Source organism: Herpailurus yagouaroundi, unplaced genomic scaffold (assembly GCF_014898765.1).
Source record: "Herpailurus yagouaroundi ecotype Mexico unplaced genomic scaffold, PumYag 200, whole genome shotgun sequence".
Taxonomy (NCBI): Eukaryota; Metazoa; Chordata; class Mammalia; order Carnivora; family Felidae; genus Herpailurus; species Herpailurus yagouaroundi.
In genome coordinates, this window is record NW_024412431.1 from 5,272,388 (window position 1) to 5,291,523 (window position 19,136).

At 51.8% G+C, this 19,136-nt stretch overlaps 1 protein-coding gene across 3 annotated transcripts; it reads left to right on the forward strand.

Annotated features, from left to right (window-relative positions):
• Positions 1–2,831: 2,831 nt before the first annotated feature.
• Positions 2,832–13,724, forward strand: CLEC17A (C-type lectin domain containing 17A). Of its 3 annotated transcripts, none has more exons than XM_040450165.1 (12): positions 2,832–2,935; positions 3,082–3,159; positions 4,485–4,517; positions 4,619–4,669; positions 4,753–4,794; positions 4,954–4,995; positions 5,790–5,930; positions 6,016–6,078; positions 7,868–7,963; positions 8,175–8,326; positions 10,041–10,150; positions 12,503–13,724. In XM_040450165.1, exons 1-12 carry the CDS (start codon positions 2,902–2,904, stop codon positions 12,633–12,635), a joined length of 975 nt encoding a protein of 324 aa, XP_040306099.1. In that variant the 5' UTR covers positions 2,832–2,901; the 3' UTR covers positions 12,636–13,724. The 3 variants fall into 3 exon arrangements, with proteins under 3 accessions (XP_040306099.1, XP_040306100.1, XP_040306101.1); XM_040450166.1 differs by having other exon boundaries at positions 4,954–5,016; positions 11,615–12,620; XM_040450167.1 differs by lacking the exon at positions 10,041–10,150 and having other exon boundaries at positions 4,954–5,016.
• The last annotated feature ends 5,412 nt before the right edge of the window (positions 13,725–19,136 follow it).

Consider the following 19,136-nt stretch of genomic DNA (forward strand, 5'->3'; position numbering starts at 1 on the left):
TCTTTCTTTCTTTCTTTCTTTTTCTTTCTTTCTTTCCTCCTTCCTTTCCTCTTTCTTTCTTTCTTTCTTTCTTTCTTTCTTTCTTTCTTTCTTTTTTTCCCTTCCTTCGTTCCTTCCTTCCTTCCTTCCTAGAAGATCCAAGATCTACCCTTATAGCAAATTTCAACTACACAGTACAACATCATCAATTATAGTCCCATCATTGTACACTGATTCCCCAGAACTCATTTATCTTACATAACTGAAACTCTGCTCCCCTTAACCAACACCTACCCAATTTTTGCCTCCTCCAGCCCCTGACAACCACCTGTCTGCTTCTGTGAGTTCTACTCTATGGAGGGCAAGGGCAGAAGGCAGGCAGACCAGAAGGAGGCAGTTACTGTAATCCGAGCAGACGGCTTAGACTGGGAGGTCAGACCGGCTCAGAAGCTGGTTATATTGTGAAGGTACAGCCACCCAGGATTACTAACAGTTTGGCCAGATTTCCAATATCTAGAGTATCTAACAAACCAGCCCAAACTTAGTGGCTAAGAGTCCCTTCAGTGACAGTCACAGATTCTAGGGGACAGGGCATGGTAGGGACAGCTGGTTTCTGCTCCACAACGTCCGGGGCCTCAGATAGGAAGATTCAATGGGCTGGAGGTTGAATCTACTCTACAGTGACTCTACTGTCCCGGGGGGCTGGAAACATCAGGAGGTGTCTTCACTTGCATGTCTGGCACCTGGGCTGGGACAGCTTGAAGTCTGGCCTCAGCTGGGAGTGTTGAGCGAACACCTCCATACGGCTTGGGTTTCCTCGCAACATGGCGGCAGGGAGCACGTGTTCTGACACAGCCAGGTGGAGGCTGCATGGCAGCTGTCAGTCACACCACATTCTGTGGTCAGAAGAGAGTCACTGCCACCGTCCCAGATTCAAGGGGGGTGTGGGACTCCTTCGCGGACTGGCGAGGTCACGTTGCATGAGCACATGTAGGACAGACAGATACTGTTGCAGCCATCTTTTGAAAATTCAACTTGCCAGAGCCATGAAATGAGAGAAGAGAGGGGTCATGGGTGATTCTCAGGCCGTTGGCCCCAAAGGCTGATGGCAGGCCTTTGGAGAAACACAAGGCAGGCTGCCCACTTGGGCAGCGCGCTCCAAATAGCTCCAGCCTGGTTACCCCACTGTCTTCACTTGGCTCTCAGGGAACTCCCACATCTGTGCTGAACCCAAAGATGTGGCCACCCCTCCTGCAGCCCCTTCCCACAGGTCCCTGGTTTGGGATCGGAGTCAAAACCTCATCCCTTGCTTTACCAATGAGGTGGACAGACTTCTCTCTTCAACTCTCACTTTTTAAATAACTTCCAGTCCATGTCAAGCTCAGGGTGAAAAACCTTCCTTTGCAAGTTCTGTGCATATGATGGTGGTGACCAGCCTTCAGGATGGCCCCCGATGATCCTCACGTCTCAGTGTTCACGCTCTCATGCCGTCTCCTCCCGCAACGACTCGGAACCGGTCGGGGTGAAAAAAGACAGCAGCGGTCACAGCTTGTGACTTGTGCGGCCAAAGCATCCAAGGTGGCATGGCTTCCACCCTGGCCGGTGCCACATTGGGAGGACGCTCCATCGGCCCTTTGGAGAGAGCACCCCATCTTGGAGGCAGATCTCCCAGCTTCAGCACAGAGACCTTGGCCCCAGGGAGCCTCTTGACGGGATATGCGAGATCCCGGGAAAGAACCAGTCACCCAGCCAAGCTGCTCTTGAACTCAGCGCCACGGAAACTGCGAGCTAATAAATGCTTGTTGTCGTTTATGAAGCTTTGGGGTAATTTGTGATGCAGCCAGAGATAACTGAGCCCGGAACGTGGAACATGGAATGTTCGCTGTGGAACATGGGAGTACTTAGCACCTATCACTTTAGCATTTTGTCACAATTGTCACTTCCAGGAGGCCTTCTCTCTTTATCTCTCTACACTAGCCTCTATCCTATCCCTCTGTTTTATTGTATTTTATTGTCATTAAAAAAAAAAAGTTTATTTAAGTGATCTCTGCTCCCCACGTGGGGCTCAAACTCATGACCCTGAGATCAAAAGCTTCATGCTCTTCTGACTGAGCCAGCCAGGTGCCCCTGTTTTATGTCACTTTTTAAATGTTTGTACATTTTTGAGAAAGAGAGAGAGACAGCATGAGTGGGAGGCGGGGGCAGAGAGAGAGGGAGACACAGAATCCGAAGCAGGCTCCAGGCTCTGAGCTGTCAGCACAGAGCCCGATGTGGGGTTTGAACCCACGAACCGTGAGATCATGACCTGAGCTGAAGTTGGACGTTTAACCAACTGAGCCACCCGGGTGCCCCAGGAGAGAGTCCTAAGTAGGCTCCACGCTCAGCACAGAGCCCGACGCGGGGCTCGAACCCACGAACCGTGAGATCATGACCTGAGCCGAAGCCGGACGCTTGACCGACGCAGCCACCCAGGCGCCCCTACGTGATTTTATTTTAATAATACTCGGTGACTATTGGAAATAAAATAAAAAACCGAACCACTTATTTCTATATTTATTTCCTAGTTCAGTGTCTGTTGTGTCTTGATGGGAAGTTCCACAAAGGAAGGAGCTTATCCATTTTTTCCACCCAGGGCTTGCTGCTCAGATGCAGGCGTTGCCACTTCTCTGCGTGAATCCAAACTGGGGCGAAGGATGTGTGCGTCTGTGTGTGTGTGTGTGTGTGTGTGCGCGTGTGTGCGCGCGCACGTGTGTGTGTGGGGGGGGGGTTTGGGTGGTTCCCCCGAAGGTGGATTTGCATGTGCTTGAATTTTAATGAAAAAGGGAACTGAGAGAAACCTCAGGCACCTGAGCAGGAGGCGTCAGAGGCAGATACCATCCGGGCCTCTCTTCTCAGGCTCTCGTGTTAGCCGTGGCCGTGCACATGTATACCAACTCTGGATGCCAGGACCTGCCAGGTATGACCCTGGCCGGGCTGGAGCTGGAGGCCAGCCAGGGATGGTCGGGACCCAGATTACGGCATCCCCACCCTGCGGCTAGAAACCAGGGCCCGAGGGACAGAGGAGGGGATGGGCTGGGCTCTCACTTGCCTCTCGTCTGGAAGGGACCAGAGAGGAGGAGGAGGATGGCGATGATTACGAGAACATGGCACCCCCCTACAAGGATCTCCCTCCCAAGCCAGGTAAGAGGACTCCTCAGAGGCCGGGTGCAGAAAATGTGTGGCCTGTGCCCCGAGGGAAGCAGCGGCCAGGGGGCATTAGCCGGGCGTTGTAGACGCACGGTCAGCCTCCTGTGTGCCCAGCCAGACGCCGTGATGACAGGTGTCTCTGTGCCTCTGCCCTGCCCCGGAAGGTCTCCCTGTCCACTGGGAGGGGCGGTTCTGGGCACAGCCCCCGGTGAGCAGGTCCACGAAGGGATGGCCCGTGAGAACGGGGGAAATCTCCAGGGGGAATTGAGGGCTCCGCTTGTAGTGGTGGGGAGACTGGGGTCAGAGGGGGGATATTGGGATGGGGCTTAACGGATGAGCCGGAGTTTGTTAGGCAGAGGAGCCTGGTAGAGAACTGATGGGTGCATAGGTCCTGAGACACGAAGGCTGGTGCTTCATAAGCAGTGCGTGGACCCTCGACTCCCAGCCTCCTCACATCCACACTCTGGGGACCAGATTTGCCTTTAGGCTCCGTGCCTGGCCCGGGTCTCGACAAGAGTCTGCTAAGTGGGTATAAAAGGCTTCGAGGCTCCCCTGAGGGTCGACTGCGCTGTGCTGGTGTCCTTGGACCGCGGCCGGTCCCTGTAGGGCGGGGCGCTGCGCCCTCCGCTTCTTAGTCCAGTGAGAGGCCGACCCGGGAGGTGCCCGGGGCTCCGAATGAGGCAGGAGGGGCCCTGGGCTCTGCGGCGGGTCGGCTCCCAGCTCCCACTTGGTCTCGACACGATCCTCAAGCCCCCCTCCAACACGGACCCCACCCATTCCATCTTCGGTGCTGCCCCTTCCCCGAAGTCAGCCCCTTCCCCATTTCCGATTGCAGTCCGATTTCCAGCTTTATTCCCAAAGCCGCAGTCGTCCCCCTTTCTTCCACAGAACCACGACCTAAACGGGGTTTCCTCCCGATCCCCTGGTGCAGTGACAGTCCCACCCTTCATGCGGACCACATCCCGCACCGGAACCCTGCTCCCGTGTCCCTCACCGCCCCCCCACCCCATCCTCAGCCCAGCCACACCCGTGACTCCAGCCTTAGCCCGGACTCAGCTGTGTCTTTAACTGAGGGCGAACAACTGCCCCAGTTTTTCCCAGGGCTGAGTGATTTCCTGGAACGTGGGACTTTGAGGTTTAAAACTGGGCAAGTCCCGGGCGATCCAGGATGGCTGGTCGCTCTAGCTCAACCCCGATTCCATTCTCATGCTCAACCCTGTCCCTCACCCTCCACCTGAGCCTCGGCCCTGGCTCCATCACTGCTTCTGATCTTTTTCCGGGCCTCACACCGGCTCTAACTCTGAACTTCTCTTCTACAGACTCGATGGCCCCACCTAGGCCTCCGAGGGCAGGTGAGCTGGGGTTGGGGGTACAGGAAACTCAGGGCTGCCTTTGTGGTGCTCTGGGCCTAACCATTCCTTTCCCTCCGACCCCTCCCACCCCCCGCCCCCAGGAAAGAAAACAGAGAACCCCCCACTGCCTTGCAAGTCCCCAAAGACCAAAGGTGAGAATCGGGGGCGGGGACCGTTCAGTTTATCTGGCTGAAGTCCTTGTCTGCATAACCACTGTCTTTCTGGACCCTTCCAGGCCCGGACCTCACCCCTGTCATCTGCACATCTCCTCCACTGGGTGAGCGGTGGGGAGAGCCTGTCAGAAGCCTGCGAGGGGACACCGGGAAGCCCTCCAGTTCCCTAGAGAACAAATCGGATGGGATGGGGGAGGTGTTGATCTTGGGATGTAGAGTTTTGCAGCAACTTGCGAATAAACGCTTCTCTCCCTTTCTCCCAGGTGTCAATCCCGAATGCCCTCCGTTCCAGCCGTCCCTGGCTGGTAAGTCCACATGCCCCCCAGGTGTGCTCCTCTCTTCCCTCTCATGGTAGCAAGTATCCTTGAGTCAGACCTATAGCTCCAGAGGGAGACCCTGGGGCAGAGAAGTGTCTCCTTTCAGAAGGTCCTCCTCCCTGAGTCTAAACCAGACTCGAGGGACCCAGGGTCTCTGCCTGATTCTCCTCAGGCCCCACCTCCTACTTGCATAAAGCACGGGAAACATTCTCTGCCCCTGATGCAAAGGTCCATAAGCTTCCTAGAAGGGGGGAGCAGCTTGGGCAGGGGCTGCTGGAGAGTATAGGGTAATGCATCGCAAACGTTAGGAGCTGCGCTGGGTCCAACTCATGCACCTCCTTGCCAAGCCTTCCGTTTACTTACTTGCAAACCGAGAATAATAGTGACATCTACGTGATAAGGGTGAGGATCCAGTAACAAGGGTGTGACAGGATGCTTTGGCACACGGCACGTTCTCTCCCGTGTTCTGGGTTATGTTGTAGTCGTGTTAGGTTGCGGTGATGGTGTTGGATTTGAAAATGGAGATGGGATGGGGGTGGGGCTTCACTTGGAGATGGGGAGGGGGCTCCGTTTGGGGAAGCGATGGCCCTGAAGCACAGCATGTGCTCTTATGGGCTCCTTCAGGGTTCTCTTCCCCTGACCCTCTCTCGCCGACGCCCTCTGGTGAGCCAGTCATGACCACGGATCTCTGTCTCCCCGCTCTTGGAGAGAGGCTCGAGTGTCTCTTCCTCACTCTATGAAGCACCAGCACTGGTCTCTGTGTCCCCACTCTCTTCCCCCAGCCACCCCGGGGTCCCAGCTCAGTCAGAAGTCCAGATGTCCTGGGTGCTACCAGGAGGAGAGACTGGTGGTGTTCCTGTGCCTGCTGGTGGTGGTGTCACTGCTCCTGGGCTGCACTGGTCTGGCTGTGACCCTTATCAAGTGTGAGTAGGAAGGGGATGGGGCCTGGGGAGACGCTGAGCATGGCGCGTGGGAGGGCCTGGGCTCAAGATGGACTCTTCCTCATAGACCAGGAGGTGGTGGGAGAGCTGAGAATGTTGACCTTTCAGCAGACGGCATGGCAAGCAAGTGGTGAGTGCTTTGTTCCCTTCATGTTATGCATACCGAACGCCCAACATGACCCCTCAAATGCGACCCCAAGGCCACTTCTGATCCTGCCTTTGCCGGGAATTGTGTAGGTATCAGGGGACGGGTGGGGTAGGGAGCACATCAGGCACCGTTCCTGTCCTTGCACAGCGTGTGCGTGAGCGTGTGTTTACGTGCATGTGTGCGTCTAGATCGCCACTGTCCAATATGGCGGCCATGAGCCACTGTGGCTATGGGACAAGTAGGCTATTGGACACTGTGGCTATGGGACACTTGCAGTGTGGTCATTCTGAACGGAGATGGCCTGTGAGTGTAAAACACACACCAATGTCAAATACTTGCTCCAAAAAAAAAAAAAAAAAAAGAATGTAAAATATCTCAACAATATCAAGAAGAATAATCTTTAATACTGGTTACCCATTAAAATATTTTGGATACATTGGCATAAGTAAAAAAAATAACACTCAAATTATTTTTGCCTGCTTCCTTCTGACTTTTAAAAAATGGGGCCATTAGGGACGCCTGGGTGGCTCAGTCGGTTAAGTGCCTGACCTCGGCTCAGGCCATGATCTCGCGGTTCGTGGGTGCAAGCCCTGCGTACCCCTGAAGCCTGCTTTGGATTCTGTGTCTCCCTCTCTCTCTGCCTCTCCTCAGCTAGTGCTCTGTCTCTTTCTCCCTCAAGAATGAATAAACATTAAAAAAATTTTTTTTAAATGGGGCCATTCGAAAATTCAAAATTATGTATGTGGTTTATATTCTACTTCTGTTGGACAGCACAGGTATTATGAAGCGTTTACCAAATTATCACCCAAATAAGTATAAAATCCCAAATTTCAGCGAATTGTCCAAAGGATGCTGATTCTACGAAAAAAAATATAATAAGGGATCTTTGACCTTATCTTTGGGAAGGTCATATAGGGCTTTCCTAGGGAAAGAGTGCTGTAGCTGAGTGAGGGAAGGGAAACAACCACGTGAGGGGTGGAGGGCTTCAGGTGTGTGCAAAGGCCCTGTGGCAGGAGGCAATGTCGTAAGTACAAGGGAGGAGTACGGGGCAGTTGGACGGGTGAGAGGTGATGGTGGCTTGGATGAGGGTGGAGAGAGGTGGGTGGAGTAGAAAAGCTTTAGTGGGTAGAGAGACGGAAGGGTGTCCAGCTGGAAGTGGGCAAGTCTGGCGTGGGAGCAGTGGGAATACTTAGTTGTAGAAGAATCTCCTGGGCTAGCACGGCCTTCGCCATGTTTGCTGAAGCCCAACAATTGTCGCATGTTGCATTCGAGCCACTCTTCTGCTCGAAACCCACTGGTGGCGTCTCACTGCCCAGAGTCCAAGGTGAAACTCCAGGCTTAACACTCGAGGACCTGGACATTGGCCCTCACCCTGCTTTGAGCTCTGGCTCCTGTGAGGTTCACCTTGACCTCTACCGCTGCGGCCTGCCCCAACATGTCTGCTTCTGTAAAGGTGGCCCCGGCCTGCTGAGCCTCCCTCCCTCTCTCTCGCGGATACTGAGTCACTATCTTCCTGCAAAATCCACCTCCTCCAGGAAGTCCACCATCCCCACTCTTCCCCAAGCCCCAGGGCTCAGTCCCTCCTCTGAGCCACTCTAGGACTCTCTCTGGGCACTGAGCACGTCAGTTTTGAGTTCTAGCACCACCCGCTAGAAAGAGGGTGCAGTGAGGAGCGTGGGTCTCGCTTCTTTCTGGTGTTTGCAGTCAGCGCTGGGTGGATGGGTAGATGGGGGTTTGCGTTACTAACCTTCCAGCCCATCCTTGCTGACAGTGACTGGCACGGCAGGGCTGGCTGGCCTGAAGAAGGATATTGACCACATAAGAACTAACACCAACCAGTCCCTGGTAGAACTTCGGGGCTTATTAGGTGAGTGGGACTTGGGGAACTGCCCTGAGATGGGGGACATGACTGTGCTGGCATGTCGCACAAATCCCCAGGGGGGTGATTCTCAGTGCAGTTAACCCGAACGATGCCCCTTGGAGATGAGCAGTGCGCAACCCGCACAATTGTGTATGGCACACCGTGTACATGACCCCGGCTCTGGGGCCATGCTGAGAGCATACTATTCTGTCCCTAGACTGTACCAGGATCACCTGCCCTGAGGGCTGGCTCCCCTTTGAGGGCAAGTGTTACTACTTCTCCCCAAGGACCAAGTCATGGGATGAAGCCCGGAAGTTCTGTCAGGAGAATTACTCTCACTTGGTCATCATCAGTAGCTTTGCCGAACAGGTGAGCTATCCCCTCCAAGCCCTCAAGAGCCAGCAGGTTTCACATATCCTTCCTGGATGGAGAGAAATTGGAAGTGCTTTTGAGCCACTAAGACTTTTTCTTTTTTTAAAATGTTTAATTTATTTATTTTGAGAGAGAGAGAGAGAGAGAGAGAGAGAGAGCAGAGGAGGGGCAGAGAGAATCTCAAGCAATGTCAGAACAGAGCCTGACGTGGGGCTTGATCCCACGAACCATGAGACCATGACCTGAGCCAAATTCAAGAGTTAGTATATGTGCTGCCGAAGCGAGCACCAAATTCAAGAGTTAGATGCTTAGTCGACTGAGTCGCCTAGATGCTCTTAGCCACTAAAACTTTTTTTAAATTGTTTATTACCTTTGAGAGAGAGAGAGACAGAGAGCAAGCAGGGAAGGGGCAGAGAGAGAGGGAGAGAGACAGAGAGCAAGCAGGGAAGGGGCAGAGAGAGAGGGAGACACAGAACCCGAAGCAGGCTCCGGGCTGTCAGCACAGAGCCCCATGCGGGGCTTGAACCCTCGGGCCTCGAGATCGTGACCTGAGCTGTAGTTGGCAGCCCAACCGACTGAGCCACCCAGGCGCCCCCGCTGCTAAGGCTTTAAACAACAAGGTTAAGAGGACAGGCTCTCCTTGGGTTCAAATCCCAAGTCTCTAACCTGGAGATATCGTCACGGCTATTATATTCCTTGTGTTCTCCAGGCTGTGTTCCAAACACCTCGCGTCTTACATTAACGTCCTCACAACAACCTTGTGAATTAGCGTGCGAGTCAGGAGGGGTCACGTGATGCCCAAGGAACCGTCCCCGTAGCTCGATGAGGGACGCGTGGGTCCTGCTGCGCTTTGAGGTGGTAGGAAAGCAGTTTCACCGGCGAAGGAAAACTGGCTTTTCGTAAGCACCTGCGATGATTTGGTGCTACGACGGTTAGAGTGCAAAAACCATTTGCACACGGTAGACATTGCTTGTACTTGGCAGATGGGGAAACTGAGGCACCGTACGTTTAAGAGACTTGCCCGTGGCCATGGACAGCTAGCAAGTGTCAGAGCTGGGATTTGAGCCCGGGGGTCTGCATGGTCTTTTTCCATCCTTTACCTGTGTCATTATTTTCAAGCAGATTTCTTGTAGACAACATACAGTTGGGTCTTTTTTTTTTTTTAACTGTTCTTTATTTTTGAGAGAGAGTGTGCGAGCGAGGGAAGGGCAGAGACAGAGAGAGAGAGAGAGAGAGAGAGACAGAGGATCTGAAGCAGGCTCTGGGCTGACAGCAGTGAGCCCAATGCGGGGCTCGAACTCACAAATTGTGAGATCATGTCCTGAGCTGAAGGTGGACGCTCAACCGACTGAGCCGCCCGGCCGCCCCGGATCTTGTTTTTTAAATTCAGTCTGACAATGGGGCGCCTGGGTGGCACAGTCGGTTGAGCGTCCGACTTCAGCCAGGTCACGATCTCGCGGTCCGTGAGTTCGAGCCCCGCGTCGGGCTCTGGGCTGATGGCTCAGAGCCTGGAGCCTGTTTCCGATTCTGTGTCTCCCTCTCTCTCTGCCCCTCCCCCGTTCATGCTCTGTCTCTCTCTGTCCCAAAAATAAATAAATGTAAAAAAAAAAATTAAATTCAGCCTGACAATTTCTGGCTCTTAATGGGTGTTTTTAGACCACTTACATTTGATGTAATTAAGCTGATGGCTGAATGGAGTTTGTACTTGCAGAAGTTTGTGGCCAAGGCTCATGGCTCTCCACGGATCTACTGGCTGGGACTGAGTGACAGGGACCATGAAGGGGACTGGAAGTGGCTGGATGGCTCACCTGTCACTCTGAGGCAAGTATTGAGGGCCCTTGGGGTCTCTGCCCGCCATGGTCTTTGTGCAGTCCAAGTCAGAAGATTGTGTAGAACCCCAGGCCAGGCTGGGTAAAGGAGGCCCAAGGGTGCTTTTTTGCTCACAGGGAATCTGGTCCCTGTACCTTTAAAATTTTTCTCCATTGCAGGGAGCCTGGGTGGCTCAGGTCGTGATCTCACACTCCGTGAGTTCGAGCCCCGTGTCGGGCTCTGTGCTGACGGCTCAGAGCCTGGAGCCTGCTTCCGATTCTGTGTCTCCCTCTCTCTCTGCCCCCTTTCCACTCACGCTTTGTCTCTCTCTGTCTCTGAAAAGTGAATAAACCTTTAAAAAGATGAAACATTTTTCTCCATTGCAACATCTTTGCTTTTTAGCACAACTATAAGGTCAGGTCCTCAGGCCAGTGGTGGTGGGGGGGGGGGGCGGTGGAGGGAAGGAGGAGTGGTCATAGGGTGGGAGGAAGAGGCAGCTTCCAAAAGCTTCATCCTTTTGGATGAGCAGGATCTCTCTATCTCTAGCTCTCTGTCCCTCTGCACTCTACATATATTAACCCATTGATTTAATCTTTTTTTTTTTTTTAGTATTAATTTGCATTCTCTTATAATGACTGGAGTTGGCTATGTTATTTTTTAAATTATTTATATGTTTTTTAAAGTTTATTTTGAGAGAGAGCGCGAGCAGGGGAGCAGAAGCGGGGCAGAGAGAGGGAGAGAGAGAGAATCCCAAGTAGGCTCGTGCTGCCAATGCAGAGCTCGATGTGGGGCTCGGACCCACAAGCCATGAGATCATGACCTGAGCTGAAATCGAGTTGGACGCTTCACCGACTGGGCCCCCCAGGTGCTCCTGGGTATCTTCTCACATGTTTAATAGACACAGGTATTAACTTTTCTGTGAAGTGTTTATTATATCATTGGTATATTTTTACACTGGGATTTTAGTTTTTTTCTTCTTTCTTTCTTTCTTCTTTCCTTCTTCCTTCCTTTCTTTCTCTTTCTTTCTTTCTTTCTTTCTTTCTTTCTTTCAATGTTTATTTTTGGGAGAGCATGAGCAGGGGAGAGACAGAGAGAGAGGGAGACATAGAATTTAAAGCAGGCTCCAGGCTCCAGGCTGTCAGCAGAGAGCCCACAGAGTCCGATGCAGGGCTCGAACCCATGAACTGTGAGATCATGACCTGAGCCAAAGTCGGAAGCCTAACCGACTGAGCCACCCAGGTGCCCCTTCTTCTTTATTTCTAAGAGCTCTTTATATATTAGAAATATTAGTGTCCTGACAGGGGTTCTCATTTTTTGTTAAAGATTCCTGGAGGAGGGCACCGCTCTATAAATAGCAAAGACATGGCATAGTGGGGTGCTGTGAGGGCCCAGCTGAGACCCCCTCATGGGGCTCGTGCAGCCCTCCCCCGGCAGAGGGAACTGACTGCTAAAGGCTCACGGATGTGCTTTCTCTAGAGAGTTGTCCTCAGCTGAATGGAGGCCAGCTTCCCTAGGAGGTTACTTCAGCCCACAGCCAACGAGTGGCTAAGAGAAGCCGGGACCCTTTGTCACAAGTCGAGAGAACTCTGTGGTGCTGTTCACACTCCAGAGCTCCCTCTTGGATCAGGCTGAGGCAAGATCAGGCTGAACCCACATCCGGGCTCAAGGTCTCCCCCGCACCATTCTGCTTCTCGCACTCCTCTCCTGAGAGCATCCCTTAGTAAATCCCATGCACCCGAATTGCCAAATCAGGCTGTGCCTTAATGGAAGAGACTTGAGATACTACAATACCTGGGAGGTTGGAAGGATTCCAAGAAGCGTTCTTTGTAAGAGGCAGAAACTGACCAGATGTAGGAAACGGACTCAGGAGCAGGAGACCGTCCTGGTGAACGGGGAGGCGGGGCTGAATTAAGACAGACAAGGTGGGGGTGAAGGGGACAACGTGGTGGCTTCAGGTAATTCTGGAAAGCTGAAGAAATGGCTAGGATGCAAGAAAGAGCCTTGAACCGTGAGGGCCTTTCCTCCCCCCTCCCCCCGACTCCCTGATATTCTTTCTTTAATTAACAGACTTTCTTTTTTGCCAAACAATTGAGCAGAAGGTACACAGTTTCCTCTGTCATTACCATCTTGCATTTTTGGGGTGGCACGTTTGTTACAGACGATGAACCAATATAGATACATTATGATGAGTTGAAGTCCTCGGTTCCCATTAGGCTTCGCTCCAAGTGTTGTGCATTCTGTGGGTTTTGACGTGTGTATGTTGTCACGTATCCGCCGTCGCAGTATCGCATAGAGTGCCCTGAAAAAAATCCCCTGTGCCCCACCTGTTCATCCCTCCCCAATGCCTGCTTTTCCTCTCTGCAGCTTTTGGGACCCAGAGGAGCCCAACAACATCAACGATGAGGACTGTGCCAGCATGAACAAAGGTGGCACCTGGAATGACCTCTCTTGTGACAAAACGACCTACTGGATTTGTGAGCGGAAATGTTCCTGTTGAACCCCACGGCTGAGGGTGGGGGGGGTCCCTACTCGAGTGCCCCTCGGCTCTTGGGGATGAGAACCTCCCGCCCTTCCACGGAAGACTCTGCCAGTCTGTGAACCAACATGGATGGACCTACGACGGAACCAGCAGCTTGGATGGAGCCAGTCCCCTTGGGTGCAAGTGAGAGCAATTCTCTGGCGACTAGAGGGCTTGTGCAATTGGATGATGTCCTAGTCTATTCAGGCCGCTGTACCAGAACACTGGAAACTGGATGGCTTACAGGCAGTAGAGATTTACTTGTTGAATTTCTGGAAGCCAGGAAGTCCAAGGTGAAAGTGCAATGCTTGGTGAGGGCCCACTTTCTGATTCGCAGAGGGCCGTCTTGCTGTGTTCTGTTATGCTGCAAGGGGGGAGAACTCTCTGGGGTTCCTGTTATAAGGAACAAAGAGTTCCCCCCTTATGACCTGATCGCCTCCCAAAGGCCCTATCGCCTTGAACCATCACATTGAGGGTTAGGGTTTAAGATACGAATTGGGCGGGGGGCGCACAATTCAGTCTGTAGCAGGTGGCGAGCTGGCAGGAGACCAGGTCTTAGACATTGTCTCCCAGCTCTGGGGTGGAGGAAACTCCCCAAGTCCTTGCTCCCGGCTCCGCGCAAGCAATCCTGGCCGCGGGGGGCTCCGGGTCTGATAATGACTGAGCTGGCGCGGAAAACTCCCTGGCTCTTCTGAACCCTGGGGTGCTGGCCCAGGGCTCCCTTACTGTCTACCTGATGTGGAACAGCTTCTGGGAAAGCAGGTGGGGAAAAATTGTTCTTGACAAAGCAACTTTCTCAATGTCCCAGGTGAGGTTTGCCTGACCTAGGACAGGACAGCGGCGGTGGCTACCTATGCCTGCTCATGCCTTTAGGCTGTTGGTGGTTTGTAAAGATCTTCGATGAATGATTCACTTTTACTTGCCGTGGACCTTCCCGGACTATTAGCTCTTGCCGTGTGAGAGCTTCGCAAAATGTCAGTTCGACGTGTGGCCCTTGCCCAAGGTGACGGTCTGCTGTGGGGGAGGGTGTGTTCCACAATAAAGCATCGTAGACTGGCTTAAATGCGAGAAGTTTACTGTCTCCTCGTTCTGGAGGCTGAAGTCTAAGACTGGCGGGTCGAAGTCGTTGGTTTCTGGGGAGGTGTCTCTCCTTGAGTTGTATCTGGCTCTCGGCTCCCCGTGTCTCCACATGGACTTGTTCTTGTGAGTATCTGTGTCCTAATCTCTTCTTCTTATGGAGACATAGGTCATATTGGATCAGGGCCCCTTGCAATGACTTCGTTTTCATGAATTACCTCTTCAAATACAGTCACATTCCGACGTCCTGGGGGTTGGCACTTGAACACGTGAATTCTGGGGGAGAGCAGGACAGCCTGCAATACCCTCTAATGGACCGGTGCTCCGCCCAGTGGTTCTGACCATCAGAAACACCCTCGAGGGGAGGCTGGTACTACCCACAGCTGAACACAACGCAACAGGGCAGACCCTTTGGACAATCCCCCAGTTGTATCCAAAGGGACGTGGGCATTCTCCAAACTGATCAATTGCTTGATCAACAACTACCCTTGGTGAGTAGCTGAATCCTCGTGTTGACTGACAGCAGGGGATCGAGGCAAGGAGGCTCTGGGCAGAGGGGCAGTAGGGGAGGTTAGCGTTCACTTCCCTTCCAGCCCCCCTCTCTCCTTGTCTCCTCCCCCGTCTACACCTGTCCCCAACTCACCAGGACTGAAACCGGCCCCCCCTACAGCCCATAGACTATAGCGTGGGTGGGTATCCAACCCCAGGGGGCCGTTGGTCCAAGTGACTGTTTATCTGGGGTCAGGGGAAGTTCCTGCATCTCAGAAGAGGAAATGTGAGTCTCCTGCAATCTGTTGAAAAATGGAGAAGCAGGGGCTGTGGTCACATCTTTGGGTCATGCTGGGGTGTTCCACAGTGGGGCTGACTCAAACCTATCTCCCTCCCACACCTCTCATGATTGTCTAGTTTTAGGTAGAGAGATAAGTGTGAAGGAGGTCCCCTTTACCACTTTGGGCGTAAGGGAGCAAAGGCTGGGCATTTTTGGTGCATAAAAATAACAAAACTCACCGTTTATCAAGCATGTACTGTGTGCTAGACAGACACAACGACTCTGTGAAGTTGGAACAACTACCAGCCCCATTTTATAGCTGGGGAAACTGAGGCTTGTCCATTGTCATCTAGTGGCACAGCTCATATTTGGACTCAGTCTGTGCCTCCAATGGTTGATCTCTTTCTGCAGCACCTGCCACCTTTCAAGGGTCTGTGAACTCGAATTATCCCTGAGACCCCAACCTTGTAGCTCTTGTCTCAGCTGGCAGTCATGGGAAGGGAACAGTGTGGTGTGATGGAACAGACATCCTGGGCTGAGGCAGGACACTAGGAATTGAGTTCTGGGTCTGTTGATAATAACCTGTGCGGCTCTCCTGGGGCTATGATGAAAATGCGGGTGAGAGGAAGGGTAGGAAGAAAATTAATCTATTCTGAAGAGAAAACTAATGGGATTTGCGGATGGAGTGAATGTGGGGTGTGAGAGAAGGAGAAAAGAATTACTCCAAAATTTTCAACTAAAGGAACAGGAAAGATAGAGTTATTATTACCTAGAGCTGAGGAAGAAAATAATGCTTATGGACACATTTATTTTTGTTTTAATTAAGAAAACTTTCAAGTTTATTTATTTACAGAGACTCGATAACACATCTTTGAACACAGCTTGGACTGGCCGCCTTTCTTTCTCTGACTCCCGTCTTCACATTCCTGCTGGTGTTTCCTGGGATCACCTCCAAAATAAAGTACTTATGTTTGAATCCTTGTCTCAGAGTTTGCTCTTGGGGGAATCCAAATCGAGACACTCTGGGACAGGAGAAGACAAGCCTGTGGTGTGGTTCTGGCTTGCCTGGGCTGGAGGGGTTTCTGGGATGTGGGATGCTCAGTGCTAACGCAGGGAAAGTACTGGGCAAACTGGGATGAGTTGACCACTCTTATAGGACGATCGTGCCAGAGAAGCCAAGAAGACAGAGCATAAGAAGCAAAGGGGACAATGCACATGTCGATCAAACCATCATGGACACTTTACGTAGATCAAACCATCATGGACAATTTTTATGTGTTAATTATACCTCAATAAAGCTGGACGAAATTGAGATACTTGATTATGAAAAAGAAAAAGAAAAGAAGACCTGTGCAATTAAGGGTGACCCAAAGGTCAAGTCAGAAAAGATTGGGAAGTCTCCATCCTTAGCACAGAGGAAGCATTTGGGACATCGAGCCGTTCTTGGGTGTGTTGGAGGCAGAAATCAGACTGCAGTGGTTGAGCAGTGAGGGGGCGGCAGGAAGTGGGGATAACAGAGCGTAAGCAACTTTTCTAGAATGTTGGGTGGAGAGAGAGAAAGGGAGAGAGAGAGAGAAGTTAATGCAGCAGAGAGGATTTTTTTTTTTTTTAATTACATCGAATGGACCTGAATGCCTCCCCCCTACTCTTCCAAAACCCCCTATCATTCCCATGTCAGATCTCCTGGGCATCTCAGGCTAATTCTTCTCCTTCGCAATTTTCATCAATTGGCATTTTGATCTGTGCTTTGAGATATTTCTTCCACGTGTTCTTCTAAGCCACTAATTTGGCTCTTGACAGTGACCGCACTCTCCTCTCGTTGATCCAGAAAAGTCTCTTGTTCATTTGTCCCATTTTTATTTAGTTCCAAAGGGCATTTTGGTTCTGTACTAGAATCTCCTTACATTCTTATTTGATTGTGTTCAGTTCTTATTGGAATTATTCTCGTGTTAAGTTGTCTGTCTACCCCAGCAGGTCTGTTGGGAGGGCATCAGTTACATCAGACCATCCTCTTTGCAGCTGCCAGGACCTGTCAGTGTTGTCATTTCTTCTTGGGGCTCAGACCTGGGGGCTGAGAACTCTAAGCAGGGGTTGGGGCAGTTTCCCAAGCGATGGGAGGAGGCGGATTCTTTGCCCCAAGAGGTGCATGTGCACACCAGGCAGGTAAGCAGAGACACCTCCTTGTTCCCCGGTCTCTGCTTCCTCCTAGATTCAGGAGCAGGGTTCCTCTTGGAGTTCTTGGGGGCCAGAGGGATCTCACACACACACACATACACACACACAGACACACACACATGGGAGTGATGCGGGCCTATCCCTGGACCCCTGTGGGCCAGACTCTTCCTGGGATGGGCAGTGTCTGATCTTCAGCCTGGAGTGCTCTTCGGCTTATCTTGGGACTCTCCACCTGGTGCATGGGGGAGACATTTCACCCCCAGATTTCCCTTTGGGGATTCCCCTGGAGACATCACCCTCATCTCTACCCAGATGCCATTGGTCCCAGCAGACTCTGGGTTTAAAGAAGCAGATATATTAGTGTAGGGGATGGAGAGGAGTTGAGAAATGTACAAGTGGCCATTTTCCTAGATTCTACCATTTCTCTTCCTTTAGCACAAGGGCCAGCAAATTATAGCTTGGGGGGGGGGGCGCTGTCAAATCCTGAGTGCAGCCTGATTTTTGTATGGCCAGTGAGTTAGAAATGGTTTTTATATTTCTAATAAACACACACACACACACAGATCCTGAAAAGTCTAAAATATTTGTTATTTGGCCATTGGCAGAAAAAGTTTGCTAACCTCTTTTTAGTTTCTTTCTTTATTAAAGCTTATTTATTTATTTTGAGAAAGAGAGAGTGGGGGGGGGTGGTGCAGAGAGAAAGAGGGAGAGAGAGAGAATCCCAAGCAGATTCCACACCGTCAGCACAGAGCCCGATGTGGGGCGCAAACTCCTCAACTGCGCGATCACGACCTGAGCTGAAACCAACGGTTGGATGCTTTAACCGACTGAACCACCCAGCGGCCCCTTTAGTCTATTTAAATACCGCTGGGGGAAGAGCCAGGAGACAGGAGGTCGGAGAGGTGGGAGACTCAAGACAGAGAGAGGAGATATCAGTGGAGAAAAGTCCCCAGAGAGGCCGGAGGGGATAAGCAAAGCACAGAGGGAGGGGTTAGCCTTGAACCAGAGGAGGGATCCCTGTGCTGTTGTGGAAGAAAGGAAGAAGGGACGAAGGGCACCAGTGAGGGAGGAAGCAAGGGTAGGCATGGATGTGGATGTATTTGTAAAGGACGTCAGGAAGCTGGGGTAGTTCCTGTCAGCTGGTGTTTGTTACCTCTGAAGGAGTCGACAAGGTCTCCTGCCTCATGTAAGGGGAAAGGTGATGGGGGCAGAGGAAGGAAGTGAAGAGCTACAGCTTTTCTTGGGGGGAAGCGGACTACGGACAGGAAGAACAAATTCCGGGTAGCATGGAGAGTCTGGTGTATATCAGAAAGCACGTATTTGTAATGACTCCAAACCGCGTGATTCTGGGATCTGACTGCCCTGATGGAGAAGTGGTTTGTTCACAAGGAAGGATGCTTTGGACTCCAAATAACATTACCCGACCCCCAAAGTGGCTTAGCAATAGGGTCGTGTAGCAGCCCAAACCAGGACGTCATGGGAAGGCTGCCCTTGAATTTGTCTTTGTTTCTATCAAGGAGAAGAAGTATTTTCCAGTAGGTGTTTCTTTTTTTTTTTTTTTAATTTTTTTTTTCAACGTTTATTTATTTTTGCGACAGAGAGAGACAGAGCATGAACGGGGGAGGGGCAGAGAGAGAGGGAGACACAGAATCGGAAACAGGCTCCAGGCTCTGAGCCATCAGCCCAGAGCCTGACGCGGGGCTCGAACTCCCGGACCGTGAGATCGTGACCTGGCTGAAGTCGGACGCTTAACCGACTGCGCCACCCAGGCGCCCCTCCAGTAGGTGTTTCTTATATCTCATTGCCCAGAACTGGTCCAGATGCACCCATCCGAAACCAGCCTCTAGCAGATGGGAACACAATCGCTACGGCTAGTTTAGGCTGGGGTTTCTTGACCTCAGCGCTACTGACATTTAGGGATTGATAATCCTTGGTTGTGTGGATGTGGGGGCTGTCTTGTTCATTATGGGACGTTTAGCAGCATCCCTGCCCTTTACCACATACAAGCCAGTAGCATTCCCCTGCCTTTCCCCAGTCCTGACAACAAAAAATGGCCTCCAGACTTTGTCAACTGTCCTATGGGGGTGGGGAATCACCTCTGGTTGAGAATAACTGGGCTCGGACCAGTCTCAGCTGGCCCCCTGCGTCCAGGCACACTGCTGTCCCACACCTGCAAATTACCAAGGTTGTGTTGATAAGGAGCATATGATATGCAGACGGCTGCTGAGTTAGCAATCTGTAGTGACTGCCATTGTGGGACTGGTCCTGGATCAAGGTGTTCCCAGGAATCAGAATGGAATCAGAATGAGGGAGCAAGGTGTCACGATTAGGGGAGAAAATCTTTCAACATGGTTGACCATGAGCTTTAGCCTGGATAAGAAAGGAGGCACAGCTGACAGTTTGGGAGAAGCTGAGGGTCTGAAGGACTGGATGAGTTTCAAGAGCAAGGTTAGGACGAA

Coding starts and splice junctions, on each gene's coding strand:
- CLEC17A (XM_040450165.1), top strand. CDS start 2,902: ATGTATACCAACTCTGGATGCCAGGACCTGCCAG. Junction 2,936..3,081: donor TGGATGCCAGGACCTGCCAG/GTATGACCCTGG, acceptor CTCGTCTGGAAG/GGACCAGAGAGGAGGAGGAG. Junction 4,670..4,752: donor CAAGTCCCCAAAGACCAAAG/GTGAGAATCGGG, acceptor GGACCCTTCCAG/GCCCGGACCTCACCCCTGTC.